Source organism: Lissotriton vulgaris, chromosome 3_1 (assembly GCF_964263255.1).
Source record: "Lissotriton vulgaris chromosome 3_1, aLisVul1.2, whole genome shotgun sequence".
NCBI classification, from domain to species: Eukaryota; Metazoa; Chordata; class Amphibia; order Caudata; family Salamandridae; genus Lissotriton; species Lissotriton vulgaris.
In genome coordinates this window covers 1244657746-1244674109 of record NC_141689.1, presented here as the reverse complement: position 1 = coordinate 1244674109, position 16364 = coordinate 1244657746, and the positions used below count along the sequence as shown (strand labels likewise).

Sequence of the window (16364 nt, the reverse complement as noted above, 5' to 3'; positions counted from 1 at the left end):
ATGTAAGAATAAAACAATATTTGCATGAGTGAGCGAAAGAAAGTGGCTTGAATGATAATAGGTTAATGGATGAATGGTCTCCTGGAAGGAGGTGTGCAAGCCAAGGGTGGTTTGCTGGATTGAGAAAGGACAGTTGAACAGGTGGATTGTTGAAGTATGGATGGATGGATGAAAGGATGGGTAAAAGGAAGCATGAATGTTTGGAAGTGTGAACTGAAGAATAGATGGATGGATGAAAGTATGAAAAGAGGGATAGATGGATAAATACCTCACCCAATGGCATTCGAGGTATGGCTCAAAGTGGGGGGGGGGGGGTATTTTAATTTGCTGGCTATTCCCTTGGTCCCCATTAATTGTATTCTTGTTCTTATCCTCAAAATTGAAATTTCGGCAGCAAATTTGTAAGCGTTGATCTCATCTAAATGTAACCTCCCTCTCCCTTTGCTCTATCTCGCTCTGAAATTGTCCAGAGAAACACCCATGGCTTGTTTACCGCACAAACGCTTGTTATGCAGATTATGCAGCGAGTGTTTGGCACGCGGCGGAGTATGAGCGGCGGGAGCTACATTCAAGCAGAGCTGCTAAAAGGAGAGTTCCAAGCCCTGCCCAGTGGTAGCAGGTCCTTCCGTCTCCAGCTGTTCGATCAAAGTCTGTCACCCTCACGACACCTCGAAGGACAGCAGCAACATGGCAGGTCGAGGGGAGCCCATCAAACAGATTGAGAAACTCGTATTTGCTGCTGCCGAGAAACGACCCGAGGACCTGCTGCTCACTTATAAGGGGGTTCTGTACCCCAGCATAATGTGCAGCCCCGAGACTTTCCAAGCCTTGGAAACTTTTCAAATGAGGGAAGGAGATTTGCTGGCGGTTTCATACCCAAAATGTGGTGAGTAAAGAGGCTCTTTAAAATTTATGGCGCGGAAGCTTTTATTTACCTCGCTCAAAGGAAGTCAGATAATTGGAGAAATGAAAGTCAGCTCTGCTATAAGACTTTTACCAAATATCTCGGTTTTCGAGGTATATATTAATATCTCTTTCTGAAGTGAGGTGCAGTGCCGGGCTGCATTTAGTTCCTTGACCCTGTCTGAATGCACTCGGCATATGTCCTCGGTCGCTAGAAGAGGCTACACACGTTACCTGAGAGGATTGATGTGTCTGCTTCATTCTGTTTCATGCACACAAGACTCTGAAATGTGAGTTATGTGTCCATGTCAGTCCAGTCGAGACTCGTTGCCAGCTCAGCTATCAGTAAGTGTGAAGCCGCACCTTAGTGTGAAGCCGCACCTTAGTGTGCGCAAAAAGAAAAAAAACACAAATGCAAGTGGTGTGTGTTCACCTGACACGAACTCATTGCACAACTGAAAATACACACTTTTCATATTTATTTATTTATTTAATTTATACAGTTTTATATAGCGCGAACATGACCCACAGGGGTATCAGAGCGCTTTACAGTACATAATTATCACATAATATACATACAATCGGGAATCGCGTATAATAAAAAGCATTTACAATGCAACGGTTTCGCCCTTGCAAAAGTTAGAGCTATTGGCATTGTAAATGACATTTTTTTATGTGTTGGTTTTGAAAAAAGATAAATAAATGGCATTGTCAATTACAATGCCAATAGCTTAATCACTCGCAAATGCCACCCACGCACCCACAGAGAGCACCCCCACACAGAGCCCCCCCCACACACACAGAGCCCCCACACACACACCCACACAGAGCCCCCCACACACAGAGCCCCCCACACACCCCCTCTTCTCAGCAGTACTCTAGAAGCTCTTTTTAGTTTAGCACGAGGTCCAGCGAATGCTGTGCTATCAATGTAGACTTATAAATACAGAACAAATCAAATCCTTCAACGACTTTCACTAAGGTGAATTCACCAGCAACGAACTACAGAATATATTGTTGTACTGAAACTGCCACTTCGACCTCCAAGAAAAAATACTGTTTTGTACCTTAAAGGGAAGACCGACAAAGCGGACACACAAGGGGCTCCAAAGTTCGTGGCTTAGGATCAACGTTTTGCTTAGACTAAACCTTTTCCAAAATAAATATTTTTCTTTATCATAAAACATATCTCAGATTGTGCCTGATTGTGCACTCTGAACTCCCCCTTACTGCTTTTGTAAACTGCTGAGCAGTTTTGCAGAAGAGAACCGTTAGTGGATTATAAATACTGAGGCACTGTAGACAGGAAGAGATCTTAAAGACACAAACAGTTGTGAAATTCCAAGGCTCTCCTGAGAAGCCCAAACCTCTTCTTCTGTAGGGCACTAGGGCTGGGATCAGAGAGGCGTCTCAGACCCATGGGGGTGTCCCATGTAAGCCCTGTGCCAGAGATACAGGGCCCTCAGCTGCAGGCCGATCTGTCGGCCTTCCTGTGTGACAAGCCTGGCCTAAGTCTGAAGGTACACGAGTTGCACTCCCAGCAATGACTACCAACAAATACAATGCAGTCTCGACCAATGTATGCCGTCGCAGCTCAGTTACTTAAGTACAGTTTAGGAGTGCTAAGAAAGTGACATCTGGCATTAGCAGTAGTGCAGGACCCAAGTATGTGGACCCACGCCGATTCCTGCTTGAGAGCTGGAGGCAGCAAGGCTGGCCCAAGGGCCCAACGTGCTCTGTGCCGCTTCCTAGTTGGCCATGTTTGGGCTTGCAAAGCTCGCCCCAAACCAGGCCTGCCACTTTAAATACCGTGCCTGTAACCAAAGTGCAGGCGGCCGCTCCGGTCAGGGCACTGCCCTTCCCCATATTAGTCAAGCCCAGGGACACTATTCTTAGCCCAGCTGTGCTGAAGGCCGAAAAATAACTCGCCCGCTGACTTCCCTGAAGCGGCCCAGGGGCCTCGTGTTAACATAAGGACGAAGGGCACGAAGAGTAGGGCACAGGCTTCCTAGAAAGCAACGGCCTACATGCAGCTGTGAAAAGGGTGCATAATGTCCAGGGACCCCGCCACTGAAGACCCCTGCCCAGGTTTTGAATCTCGCACGTTTACTCTGATGAGCACCACTGTTTGGCTTCGAAAGGACCGGCAAATGCTCAAAATGCTGTCACTGAAAGATATAGCTCAACGGCGTTCAGCAATCATGGACACGCTTCTGACAATCTGCATCTATGCTTGTAACCTCTACGGATTCATCACATGGGGATTTGAACTTCAAAACGTGTGTGCTCATTTATTGCGTGTCCTCTAGCAGGGGGTGGGGAGGTGGGCTTGGGGTATACACAGCTACCTTATCTCTCAATACACACAAACATACCAGTAGATGCGAGAAGTCGACGGGCCCCGGTGCCATCTTTGGAGGAATGAAACAAAGCAAACCTTGGCAAAAAAAAAACAACCGCCCACCGCTGGAATGACGTCACAAAGGGGCGGAGAGCGAAAAAATCGCCAGAACGCCCACGAATCTGCTCCCGCAATGACGGACAGATCTCTCTTCCAATGGCTAGCCTCCATTTATGGAGCTAGCCAATGGAAGCCCCCCTACTGCTTCTCAAAAGATTTCACTTGCGCGAACGCTGCTGCGCAGCGGACGCCAGGCAAAACTTAAAAATGAGGTAGACATTGCTGTTTGAATACAAACGGCGGCAAGTAGGCATCAGAAAGTTAAAGGTTTAGGATGTTAATTTGTTCATGAAAAACATTTTCGCTTCTTTTTTTTAGGCAGTAAAAGAAGAGATTCTGCGTACGTCTGGGGGAAGGTTGTTCCAAATCATCGGTGCGATACCTGAGAAAGCTCTGCACCCAGTTCTCCTTTTGTGGAAGGATTGAGGTTTTAGTAGCAGTGAGCTCGTGCTTCGTGAATGTCTACAGCCTCCCGACCGCTCTAGCTTTTGTGCTAAATAGCTGGGGGTGTTGCTATGTAGGGCTTTGTGTGTCATGCAGGCGATCTTTAGTCGTATTCTCGACTTGTAAGGTAGCCAGTTCAAAGCCTTCAGGGCCGGGGTGATGAGGTTATTTCTTTTTATTCCGGAGACCAGCCTGGCCGCAGCGTTAAGCGATGCCCTGATCAGAGCTACCTTGTTGAAGACCGCTTAGAGTGGTGCTTCCATAGTCCAGTCTTGGTGGTACTAGAACTTTGACTGCCATTTTTAAATCAATTTCAAAGCTTTATTCGATTATTTTATAACAATCATAAAAACATACAGTGTTAAAAATACAGGATAAAATACACAACAAGGGGCATAGATTACAATAAATGGAGCAGCTCAGTTGGGAACAAATATTCGACCGCACAATCAAATATTAACAAATTAATCAGACTTAAAACACCAGACTTTTCCTATGGGACACAGCTTTTAGAATAAAGGTAGCGGTAAAAAAACAGATATCCAAAGTGTCAAGTGCAAATAGTAAATTCATGGCATGGGCAGTAGTGGACACAGAGTATTTCTTAAAAACAGGTTTAAGATAACGTAAACGAATGTGCAAGTATAATGGACAGATAAGCATAAAGTGCAGTGTGCTTTGCTTGGTGGTGCCATCACACGGGCATGGACTTGGGCTATATATTTTTATCTGTGGGAAAGCCACCAAGTTATGGGCAATGCCTAATCTCAGCCTAGTGAGAACAAACTGGTGAAATTGTTTGGTGATTACTTTTAAATACATAGGCATGCCCTGACCAACCTCCTTGTTAGAATGGTAAAAAACATGGGTTGAAAAGTGGCTACATTGGACTCTACGCAAATTAGATTTGGTCCCCAGATAAACATTTTTAACCTCCTGTTTGGGTACATTAACGGCATTCAATGGGTCATCAAAAATGTCCAGATTGAAAATTTCATTGTAGGACGTTAGAACGTATTTTAACCAGGGGATCTTACGAACATTGTCCAGCCGGAGACAGTCTAAGATAATTCGCCTGGTAAATCCTGTCTCGTCCTTTGCCCAGATTGACCTCCAAACCATAAGGGGTCTCATGCCCATTAATTCTGTGAGATAGTCCAGCCCAACCTTTCTATTGCTCAGTTCGGTGGATACCGAAGAGGGGAGGCACAGGAGTCTTTTGAGGAACTGGTTCTCTGTAACTTGCAGATCGCCATGGTTGCAGAAGCCCCATACACCTGAGCCGTATAGGGCAATAGATGCGCATCTATGCCTGTAGATGTTTACCATATCAGGGATGCGACGACTGCCCAGTTTTGATGCAAAGCGAAATACTCCCGAGGAGCTTTTACCCATCTTGGCCTTCACATTTAAAATCTCTGATGCCCATGACCCTCTACTATTAAAAGTTATGCCAAGATAACAAAATGTATCCACTACCTCTATTCTGTGTTCCTTAAAGTGGAATGGTTTAAATTGATTCATCTTTTTCCCACAAGCCATAATAAAAGTCTTAGAATTATTAATTTTTAGTTTTCTCCCCTGGATAAAATCATAGAAATAATTCATGAGGTTTTGGAGTCCATTCGGTGTTCTCGAGAGAAGGACCGTGTCATCTGCATATTGCAGAACCGGGACAGGGTGGCCATCAATCTGCGGGGAATCTGCTTGAACCCTCTTTAATTCGGACTCCATAGTATTTAGAAAAAGGGAGAAAAGTAACGGGGCCAACACACAGCCTTGCCTTATACCTGATTTAACCCTGATTTTCTTGGTACATTCCCTGGCCTGACCAAAGCAGATCTGGGCTGAAAGTTTATTATATAATCTGGCCAGGAAGTATATTATTGCTGGCGGGGCTCCCATTTCAAGTAGAATGGACCATAACAAGGTATGATCCCCCAGATCAAAAGCACTTGAGAGTAAGGGTGGGCATAGTTCGCGAAGTAGCGCTACGCGAAGCTACGCGAAGTGCACTTCGCACTACGCGAACTTCACGTAGCACTACGCGAGCTGCGTAGTAGGAGGTTCGCACTGTGCAAGATGTGTTTTCAATGATTGCACAGTGCGGACAAGCTTCCGGCACTGTGCAATCATTGAAAACGGCATCTTGCACAGTGCGAGCTGTAGTTTTCTGCTGCTTGAGTAGATTATTACTCGAGCTGCAGCTTTCTCAACGCGAACTGGTAGTTTCTCATTGAGAGCGGTCGCGCGCATGCGCAACTACTCACAATGAGAAACCTTACCTCCCCACGTTGAGAATCTCGCCGATGTAATTTTGCTTGCTCGCGGTCGCGAACATGACGTTCAGGACCGCGAACAAGCAAAAAATGAGCGCTGCACTACGCTACGCTGCACTACGCGTGTTTGCACTGTGCTACGTGCAGCTGGCGTAGTGCGAAGTTGCGCAAACTTCGCAAACTCTGCGAGCGTAGCGTAGTGCTTCGCCCAGGCCTACTTTAGAGGTCAGCAAAACAGAGAAATAATGAGCCCTGTTTCGCTTTGGTATATTTCCCTATAATGAGGTCAAGATTGATACATTGCTCGATTGTCCCAAGACCCTTGCGGAAGCCAAATTGCGATTCCGCAAGAGTTTTATTGTCCTCCGCCCATTCCTTCAATCGCGCTAGTAGGACCCTGCTCATGATCTTAAGTGTGGAATCCAGGAGGGAGATAGGGCGGTAGCTCTTAGCCTCTCCTCTATCTCCCTTCTTATAGATCGGAAGGATTATGGATTCGCTCCAGGTAGATGGTGTACTATCACTGACTGATGCATTAAACACCTGAGTCAGGAGCGGACTCCAAAGTGCCTGGTTGGATTTATACAGGTCAACCGGGACCCCATCCGGTCCCGGTGCCTTCCCCCCTTTGCTCTTACTGATGGCAATTTCTACTTCTTGGAGGGTAATCCCCAGGGGTAGCTTAGGTTCAATAGGGGCGGCAGAAGAGCTAGCACAATCCTCCCTGGCCGGATCAAAAATTTCTGTAAAATATTGTACCCAATTTTCCTCGCTAACTTGGGCTGTTAGTATAGGGAAATCTTCCTTTAGGAGAAAGGGACTATTGACCGTGCTCCAGAAGAGCTTACTGTCACGCAGTACTGCTGCTTTAGTCAAGTTATCCCAAGCATGCTCCCTTAGCTCTTGTTTTCTACAGGTAAGATGCTTTTTATATGTCGACCTGAGGTGTGTAATAACCTCCCTGTCTCTGGGTTGTTTAGACAGAGCCCGCTTAAGTTCTTGAAGGGATTTAGTGCAAGCACTATCAAACCAGCCCGCCGCTGCACTCTTCGATATGCCTTTGGTGAAGGTAAGGGATCTTTTTATTATGGTGCCCAGTTCCTCAAAATCAGCAATAATGCACTGGGGGGTAGCATCGCTTCAGACCCCGCTCCCACAATTTTACGCAGCAGCTTCTCCGAGTTATTCCCACACCATTTGATACGGATACCATTCTGCCTACAGGGGATTATATCTTCTACTATCATGCATTGAGCACGGGCCGGGGACCCCCAGATAGATGTCAACATAGTAATGGCATTATGGTCGCTGCTACCAAAATTTACAACAATCGGGACCGAACAAAATGGGGCAGTATGTACTGATACCAGTAGATGGTCAATAACAGAGGTGCCGTGTTCGTTCCTACAAAAGTTGGTACAATGTTACCCTCAGTATCTGTAGTCGGGTATTGGATCAATAAATCAAGGTTGAGCATAAGGGAGTTAAGAGCGTCGCCGTAAGGTGTATGTGTAAAATGTGCCCGGTATTCCCCATTATCCCCGTCAAACCCACATGCTTTTGTAAAGGAGTGGGGGCAAGTACGGATATTGAAGTCCCCACCCCAAATGATCTCGAAGGACTTATGGGTATCTTTACAGATATTCCTCACTGCTAAATCGAGCTCATCCACAACTGAGGTATTTGTAACATCAAACATGTTATTATAATGGTTGATCAACAAGGTTTCATGACCCCTTTTGTGTTCCAAACTTAAGATTTGTGAATGAAAGCCCACAGTCAAATGCGATTTCACACGAGCAGGAAAATTCACAGAAAGTAAGGTTACAAGCCCACATTTAGCCCTGCCCATGTTGGACCTTTGTGCCGGGTTGATATATGACACAAAACCATCGAAAATGATGTCAGTTGTTACCCAGGTCTCCTGTAAACATAAAACGTCAAACTGGGAAAGGGATTCACTCCAACCCAGGGACAACGTTTGCCGACTCCAGCCAGCAATATTCCAGCTAGCAAATTTGAAGCCAGAGATACGCGTTATAGGTTCAGTAGACTCAGTGACACTAATGGGTCCTATTGACGGCAAGGTTTCAACAGAGGTGACCATTGATACTGGTGGGTGGTGTGTGACATGGGGGTCTACGCCCCGGGATAATAAATGGGTAGGGGTAGAAGGCATTATGGGTGCTGAGTCCTTTGGTATACCTTTACCCTTAGCATCTCGTGAACTATTACCAGTATCAGGAAGGGGGGGCTTAAGACATGAGTCGTAGGTAGTCAGTCGACTCCATCTAAACCGTCTAGACAGCTAAATCGGTTAAAATCACAAAAAGGGGTCTCCGGAGGCAACAAAACCGGTCTTGCATCAAACCTTCGATATCTGCCCCTCCGCTCAACCCTAGTCCAATTGTCTCTACCTCGATCATGGTACAAGGGGTTGGGGGGAAAGAAAAAAGACACTGGTAGCGTCTGAATGGTGGAATCGAAGGATCTATTAAAGCCTGCACAAATGTGTGAGACCGTTCTAGGGTCTCTGAAACTGACCGTTATACAGTCCCCATTTATAGACTTTCTAGTTTTGCCCAGCCAGGGCACCCTTCTAACCATGACAATTTCGTTATGAAGGAGGGCCGGGAGAGGTCTATTCCAGTTCATCCATCTAACAACTTTGCTTTTAAGGGATTGAAAATTCTCGGCTTTCCCGGCTTCCAGTGGAGGAGCTCCGGCCAAGACTACCATGAAGCGGTTAGCTTCTGGAGGCAGGTCTGGCCGGCGCGGTCTAGGGGCAATCTGTTCGGGTGCTGGGGAAACTATTTGGCCGTCAGTTGTAACCCCATTAGCAGTAGCCATAGATTGGGCTGGTCCTAAAGGTAGCAAAGGGGGAATATTAATATTGCTATGATGAGTAGGGGCTAAACGGCCTGTTGGGGGACATGGAGGGTTAGTGGGGTCATTCGCTAAAAGGGGACCGGGGACAGTGGGAGTGATTTGGGGGTTACACAGAGTATTGGGCTTGGGGGATTTAGCTAATATGGCAGCTGTGGTTTTCTCGATATTAGTAAGACGGAGTTCTATCCGTTCCATTTTGGACTCTAAGGGGAATAAAAGTGATTTAAAAAGAGCTCCCAGGTTTTCTAAAGTTAAATCCATGCTAGGTAGGGGTTGGTGTTAAACCTAGTGTGGGGTTGGGGGTATCATGTTTAAGCTTGGCTGTTTTAGATTTTCCACCCGATTTCGTATTATATGGCCTTTTGCGTTTAGTTGCGGCCCCTTCTTTAACCCCATTTGACATATTGTCACAGATAACATCGGGCTCAGAGAAAATGGACACATTATTATCAAGAACCATATCAATTTCAGGGAGAATTTCATTAACCAGAATGTCCAAGTAAAGAGCCCCCGGGTTAGTCTCCTTGAATGTTGAAGTTAGGCCAACCGCAACATTATTAATAGACTCGGTGGGCCGCTCGGAGGTTTTGGCGTTGGCTAATGTTCCAAGGGAAGATCTCTTAAAAGCCGAAAGTTCCTTAGATAAGCGTTTTTCAAGGACATTTATTTCGGTGTCAATTAGGGTATTAGCTCTAATCAAAAATTTCTCCATACCTCCGGCAATGGCCCCTCCAGCTATGGAGGACTTGCTCCTTGTTTCGCGACAGGACATCTCCCCACACTAAAAATAGCAAGGAGTAGCAGCAGAAGCAAGAGGGGTGGCCCGGTGCGGTCAAGTCCGGTCACGAACGGGCACAAACGGGCCCGCCCTTGGCCCGGGCTTTGCCCGGCGCCGTCCCGCGCGCGTCCCGCGATGTGCGGATCGCTACTTGTCTATATAGTTAATAAAGGGGGCGGGAAGAGGAACCAGGTGCGGCCGGTGTGCTCCCGCACAGACTGCTGGTCCTCGCAGTCCCGCCCCCACGGCGATTTCGCAGGCAATCCTCCGGTCCTCAGTCCCTCAGTCGGCAGTGGTCCGGGATAAATATATTAAAAAGCAGAGTCCCAAATGTACGAGCTGGCAAGGAGAACAGGGTCACAATCCACCTTTGTCCCACTGCTGCGAGCGGCACCACTTCATAAACCTTAACAGTTCTTTACGATTAAATCTGTTCCAAGTTCTTCTCTGCCAAAACAGCACATGTTCAATTGTTTTCTCCCTCTTTAGTTTAAAAATCGTTACTCTTTTTATTCCGGAGACCAGCCTGGCCGCAGCGTTAAGCGATGCCCTGATCAGAGCTAGCTTGTTGAAGACCGCATAGAGTGGTGCTTCCATAGTCCAGTCTTGGTGGTACTAGAGCTTTGACCGCCATTTTTAAATCAGTCTGTGGGAGGAAGGGTTTAAGTTTCCTTAAGATACTCAGCTGAAGGTTGGCTCCCTTGGTGGCATTGTAGATATGTTCCTGCATATTTAAATGTTTGTCAAGGGTAACTCCCAGGGATTTTGCGGAGTCAATGATGTGTGGAGCGCAATCAAAGGAGGTAAGATGCTTCAGCCATAAGTCTATCTTGGGTGTGTGATTGGGAGGGGAGATGAGGAGGAACTCAGTTTTCTCATTATTGAGCATGAGGTGGTTGCCATTGAGCCAATTTTGGGTATTATGAAGAATGGCGCTGAGGGAGATGAAGTCATCTGGTGAGGAGATTTTCATATATATAGTTAAGAGTCGTCCGCATATAGGTGATATAGGATATTTGAAGAACTAAGAGCATTAGCAAGTGGTTCCATGAGTAGATTAAAAAGTATAGGTGATAGTGCTGATCCCTGTGGAACTCCTAGTGTGACCATGGAGGGTTGAGAGAATGATTGTTTCAGCTTGATTCTTTGGGTTCTGTTGCTTAGGAATGAGGTAAACCATTGTAACACTGGACCGGTTAGGCCCATCCTTCGTTCAAGTAGGGACAGTAGATTGGTGTGTTTAACCGTGTCGAAAGCGGAAGATAGGTCAAGAAGTATCAATTGGCACGATTCGTTATGATCTAATATTTTTAAAAGGTCATCCATTATATGGGTGAGAACTGATTCAGTACTGTGGCCTTGACGGAAGCTGGATTGGTGTTTATCTAGGAGGTTGAAGTTCTCGATGTGATTGCAAAGCTGAATGTGTACACATTTTTCCCATGACTTAGCCAGAGTGGGAATGCTGGCTATAGGGCAATAGTTGTTGAGGTCTGTGGAGAGGGAGCTGGCTTTCTTTAGTATAGGTGTGACCTGCCCTATTTTCAGACAGTCCGGTATGGAACCTTGCCTCAGAGAGGCGTTGACAATTTTTGCCCAAATTGGTAATGCTGGAGACCATCAACGCCTCATAACCTGTAACCAGCCCACTACAGTCCACATGGCTTCCACAGTAGTCTTCAAACACATGCACTTAAATCACTCCATGCTTATGTTGGTTTTCGCTTAAACGATCACAGGTTCAACAAGTATGTGAACCTCCTTCACTGCAAATGTGCTGTATCATAGTACTCAAAAAAGTTTGGTATATAAGATATACAAATTCATAATTAAGAGCATCAGGAAGAAAGGATCTTGTCTGGCTCCAAAAAAAAACACATATGTCTTTAAATTCTACTTTTTAAAACATTTTGTCTTATAGCACACGAGACAACAAGTATTGTCTTAAAATTATTTGGGGGTTTGTAAGTATTTACCACAGACACCCCTCACCTGCATGCCTAAGTACGCATGGTACTTATCAGATTTTAGTCCTGATGAATGCCACACTGGCCCTGATATGATTCATTGATTGATTGAGAGGCATATGAAGATGGCGGAAACATGTAAACCACAACTCGGATAAGTGGGAGCAACTAATCATCCCACAACTATCCACCACTGTTTTTAATATTTACCAAGAATCCCACAAATAAAATCACGACTTGTGAGAGGAAATCTCCAGCCAATTTTTAAAATCATCACTTCACTCGGACATGCACACAGTCACAAGATCACCCCTGAAACAAAACCCAGCACTGCTTTAATCAGGCGGCGCAGCACACCCTGGAAGCATTCGGCAACCAGGGTGGGAACTCAATGATGAAGCATGTCACCTACCAGGTAGGTGAGTGAGGGTTCTTTTAAAACACCCTGTGAGTTTCTAGTCATTTACACTTTTTTTTTTAAAAATATTTTTTTATTTTCATCTTAACAAAACAGTTAGGACAGCTTCATTAAAATTATTTCCATCATGATACAGCATACACATATAAATCAGCGGTTACATATTAGTCATAATTAATCCAAGGCTTTGCAGGAAGAAAACATAATTGGTAATACAATATATCACATCATGACTGCATTTAGGCGAGGGCTCTACAGGCAATCAGTCTAAGTCCTCGTCCTCCCCAGTGGTTCGTGGTGGATCACAAATACAGCCTCTGAACCTGTTCCAGGCCCCCCATAATCCCTCCCATTTACTTGGGCAGCCACGATGGATGAAAACAGACCTCTCCGCTACCATCGCCTCATCCATATCTTTACACCATTTGTTGAGGGTTGGGGAGACTGTTGATTCCCACAACAAAGCAATGTTGCGTTTTGCTATCATCATGCCCAATGTTACCCAGTCCAACTGGCGATGGTTCAAATCGTTGGGCTCCCACACGTTGAGTAAACAACGGCGAGGCTCCAGCAGCAGAGAGATACTTATCGTTTGTGAAATAGTCCGCATTACTGCTGTCCAGTACGCTGTCATGTTCCTACAGTCCATACACGCCATCCAGGTGGGTTTTCTCTGAGGCATGACTTCACTCGGCACTGCCTTGGAGGTGGAGGCGGGAACAACAACGAGCCGTTCCTGGCCATATAACCAAGAGGCATGTTCGTTTCTAACAGCCTCACTACTGGCCTTTTTGACACCGAGGCCTCTTATATGCTCTCTCTCTCTCTCTCCCCCCTTACCAAACTTTAAACTGACACCCAGTACACTATCTGTGTGCATGTATATGTCTCGTTCTTACAGGTACCTTACCTTAACGAGCAGCCCCACGGGAACAGACTGCGGGGCCCACTAGTGATACTCCTAGGGTAAGAACTAGTCCCATCATTCGTTACCTTGTGATAGCCTCTTCATTCATTTGATAAATGCTCTTATTACTGTTACACCACATTGTTTTGGCTATGGACAAACTACTTTGAGTTGCCCATTTAATGTATCTTTTGATACATCCATGTTTAATGTTCTGTGTATGTGTGTTCTGCGGAGTACTGTGGTGACCTATTGTTGTTGAGATAATGCCACTGTCAATGCACCCGGCTTACTTCTACACATTTCTTTTAGGTCTCCCCGCTAGAGCAGGACCACTTGGTCTGCTCCCTGATTGACCCAGTGAGGTTGTATCTCTCTCCTTTATTTTATTATTTTTTCATTGTGTAGTACCAAGCACCCGAGGTCCTGAAGAACTGCCAGTTGGGCAAGAAACATGTCGACCTATTTAGAGGGTTGAGTTAGCACACTGTGCCCCTCACAGTCCCTATCTCCCCTCCCACCCCTTTTAACTAAGGGAGTCAGCTACGTGAATAAAGACCCTTGTGGACTGACCTACCTTCTTTTAATCTCACTATTCCCTCACGACTACACCTTCACCAGACCCCTCTCACGCACTCAACCATTGGCTGGAACAAAAGAACTCCAACAAAGAGCGCCTACGGCGCCCGTCGGACATTGCAGCGCCAGTCTGACGAGGAGCAGGAGACCAATGATGAAGCATGACACCTAGTTTTCTGGGTGTGTGAGGTCTTCTAGTTCTAACAAGGGAACACCCTGTTCCCTGCTTCTTCTCTACTCCCATACACACACATACCTCTTAGTTGTTCTTTTCCCCGGGGGAACTTTGTACTCTTTTGCTATTTATGTTCCTACAGTCCCAAATGGTGTGGAAGAACGCTCTCCCCTCCCCACGGCCACGAAGGCAGTATCTGTCCGCGGCTCTATCTATTTAATACAAAGTCATCCTAGTGTAGTAAGTGCAGTGTAGTATCTTTAATTGGACCAGTTTCATCCTGGAGGGGATGGCTGTTTCACGAGGTGAAGCAAGGGCCTCCTGCCATTCGGAGTCATCGAAGGGACCCACCTCTTCAGTCCAGTTCATTTTCAACTGTGACATCACATCCGGGAGTTTATTAATGAGTTTCCTGTAAGTGAAGGTAGTGGCCTTATCCGGCATGTGGTCCGTCAGAAGTCTGCCCTCTAGTGGGGACGACTCCTGTAGGACAGTGCCCCGCGGTATAACCGAGTGCAACGCATGTGTGATCTGCAGATACCTGAACCTCTCCGTCTGGGACATGTCATATTGCGTTTGCAGGTGGCCGAAGTCGACTTCGTCACCCTTCCTCCATATGTCCCCTATCACCGATAAACCAATGGAGTCCCAAGCCTGGAACCCCTTACTGTTTCGGAGGAAGCCCAGTTGCCAGGAGTCCCACAGTGGTGTCAGTTGTGTGATAACGTCCTTGCACTTAAGGTGTCTATTGGCCTTGCACCATAACTGTACTGTGTGGTGGGTCGGACCCACTAGGTCCAACGGAGGGCGGCCGGAGTAAAGATTACGGAGTAGACCCCTACCTTCAAGAGATTGCCTATCAGCAAAGTACGCCGGCTCAGTCTGTGGGGCATGTAACCAGAAATTGATCTGTTTAAGTGAGCCGCCCAGTAGTAGAGTTCAATGTTCGGGAGCGCTATCCCCCCCATCATACCAACTTCTGGTCAGTTTATCCTGGGCAATTCGGGGCGGCCACACTCCCCAAAGCAGGTGAGACACCCCCGCAGCAATTGATCTGAAGTAAGCCGGTGGGACCAGAAACGGGGAGTTTTCAAGCACGTACAAAAGGGGCGGCAGTGCCATCATCTTGTACAGTGCCGCCTTTCCCAGGAGCGTAAGGGGAAGAGACTGCCACACCTTAACGTCGCGCCTAAACCTTTCCAGTAGTAGTGCAAGGTTCAAATCATAAAATTCGTCGGGATCTGAGGTAATAAAGACACCTAGATATTTGAACGGTGCCGTCGCAACACGTAAGGAACAGCTCTGAGGAAGCATGGGAGATGCGCCAGACAGAATATGGAGGACGGACTTGGTCCAGTTGATCTTATAACCGGACACCCTACCAAATTTCTCACAGACGTTCAATAGCTTGAGAATGGATTTCTTGGGGGAGGTGAGATATAAAAGTATATCATCTGAATAGAGGCTTATGCAGTCCTCCCACCCGGCAGTCCAATGGAGTCCTTTGATGGAAGGCTCCCACCTGACCCATATCGCAAGAGTCTCCAAAAGCAATGCAAAAAGTATCGGGGACAGGGGGCATCCCTGCCTCGTGCCACGGCCCAGAGGGAAGTCTCGTGAGATGTGACCATTGGCAGCAACATGCGCCAATAGTTTGGTATATAATAAGCGTATCCAGGCACAGGACTTAAGGCCAAAGCCCATATGTTGGAGCCCCGCGAACAAGTATGGCCATTCGACTGTGTCGAACGCCATGGTTGCGTCCAGTGAGAGGATGACTGCCGGTTCTTCTATAAGTGCAGAGCATGCCATGACTGGATGAAGCCTACGAAGATTAAGAGCCGTGCTTCGATGAGGCATAAAACCAGATTGGTCCGGGCTAATCAGGGATGCAAGGTGGGGAGTCAGCCTCGAGGCGAGTAGTTTAGCTAGTATTTTGGGCTCAGCATTAATGAGTGATATCGGACGATAGGAAGCGCAGTCCGCAACCGGTTTACCCGGCATATGGATTACAACTATAGTTGCAAACCGCTGATCTCTCGGTAGCTCCCCGCGGTCAAGGCTATCCGATAACATGTGGAGGAAGAAGGGGGCCGTCGTTTGAATCGTCCTCTTATGGAGTTCAACTGGAAGCCCATTCGGACCTAGCGCCTTGCCAGATGCAAGTGCATAGGGAGCAGCCTGCACCTCTTCAATCGTAATGTCCTCCTCCAAGAGAAGCACCGCTTCCGAGGAGAGCCTTGGTATCGTAAGATCTTTAATATACTCGTAGGCCTCAGAGACTGTGTGAGACGCCTGAGGGGCATAGATTCTCTCGTTGTGATCCACTAGCATATTAACTATACCAGCAGGTTCGGAGACCATGGAGTCGGCGGGGGACATCAACTGACCAATAACTCTGGACGCCCTATCCTTCCTGTCCAGCCAGGCCAGCATCTTCCCAGCCTTATGTCCCAGTTCGTATATCCTATGTCGGGTGGATTAGATCATGGCATGAACCATCTCTCTCTGTAAGGCTAGGACTTCGGTCTGGTTAAGGCGAACCGTACGTGTAGCTCCCGGGG

The 16364-nt window shown here is 46.8% G+C and overlaps 1 protein-coding gene across 1 annotated transcript in view; it reads left to right on the top strand.

The window, feature by feature from the left end:
- The first annotated feature begins 630 nt into the window (after nt 1-630).
- The window catches only part of LOC147727732 (sulfotransferase 6B1-like), a 467748-nt gene continuing 452014 nt past the window's right edge, over nt 631-16364 (top strand). Inside the window, exon 1 of the mRNA XM_086961730.1 lies at nt 631-886. Coding sequence (XP_086817856.1) covers nt 688-886 — 199 coding nt within the window. The 5' untranslated portion in view covers nt 631-687. The remainder of the gene's footprint in view (nt 887-16364) is intronic.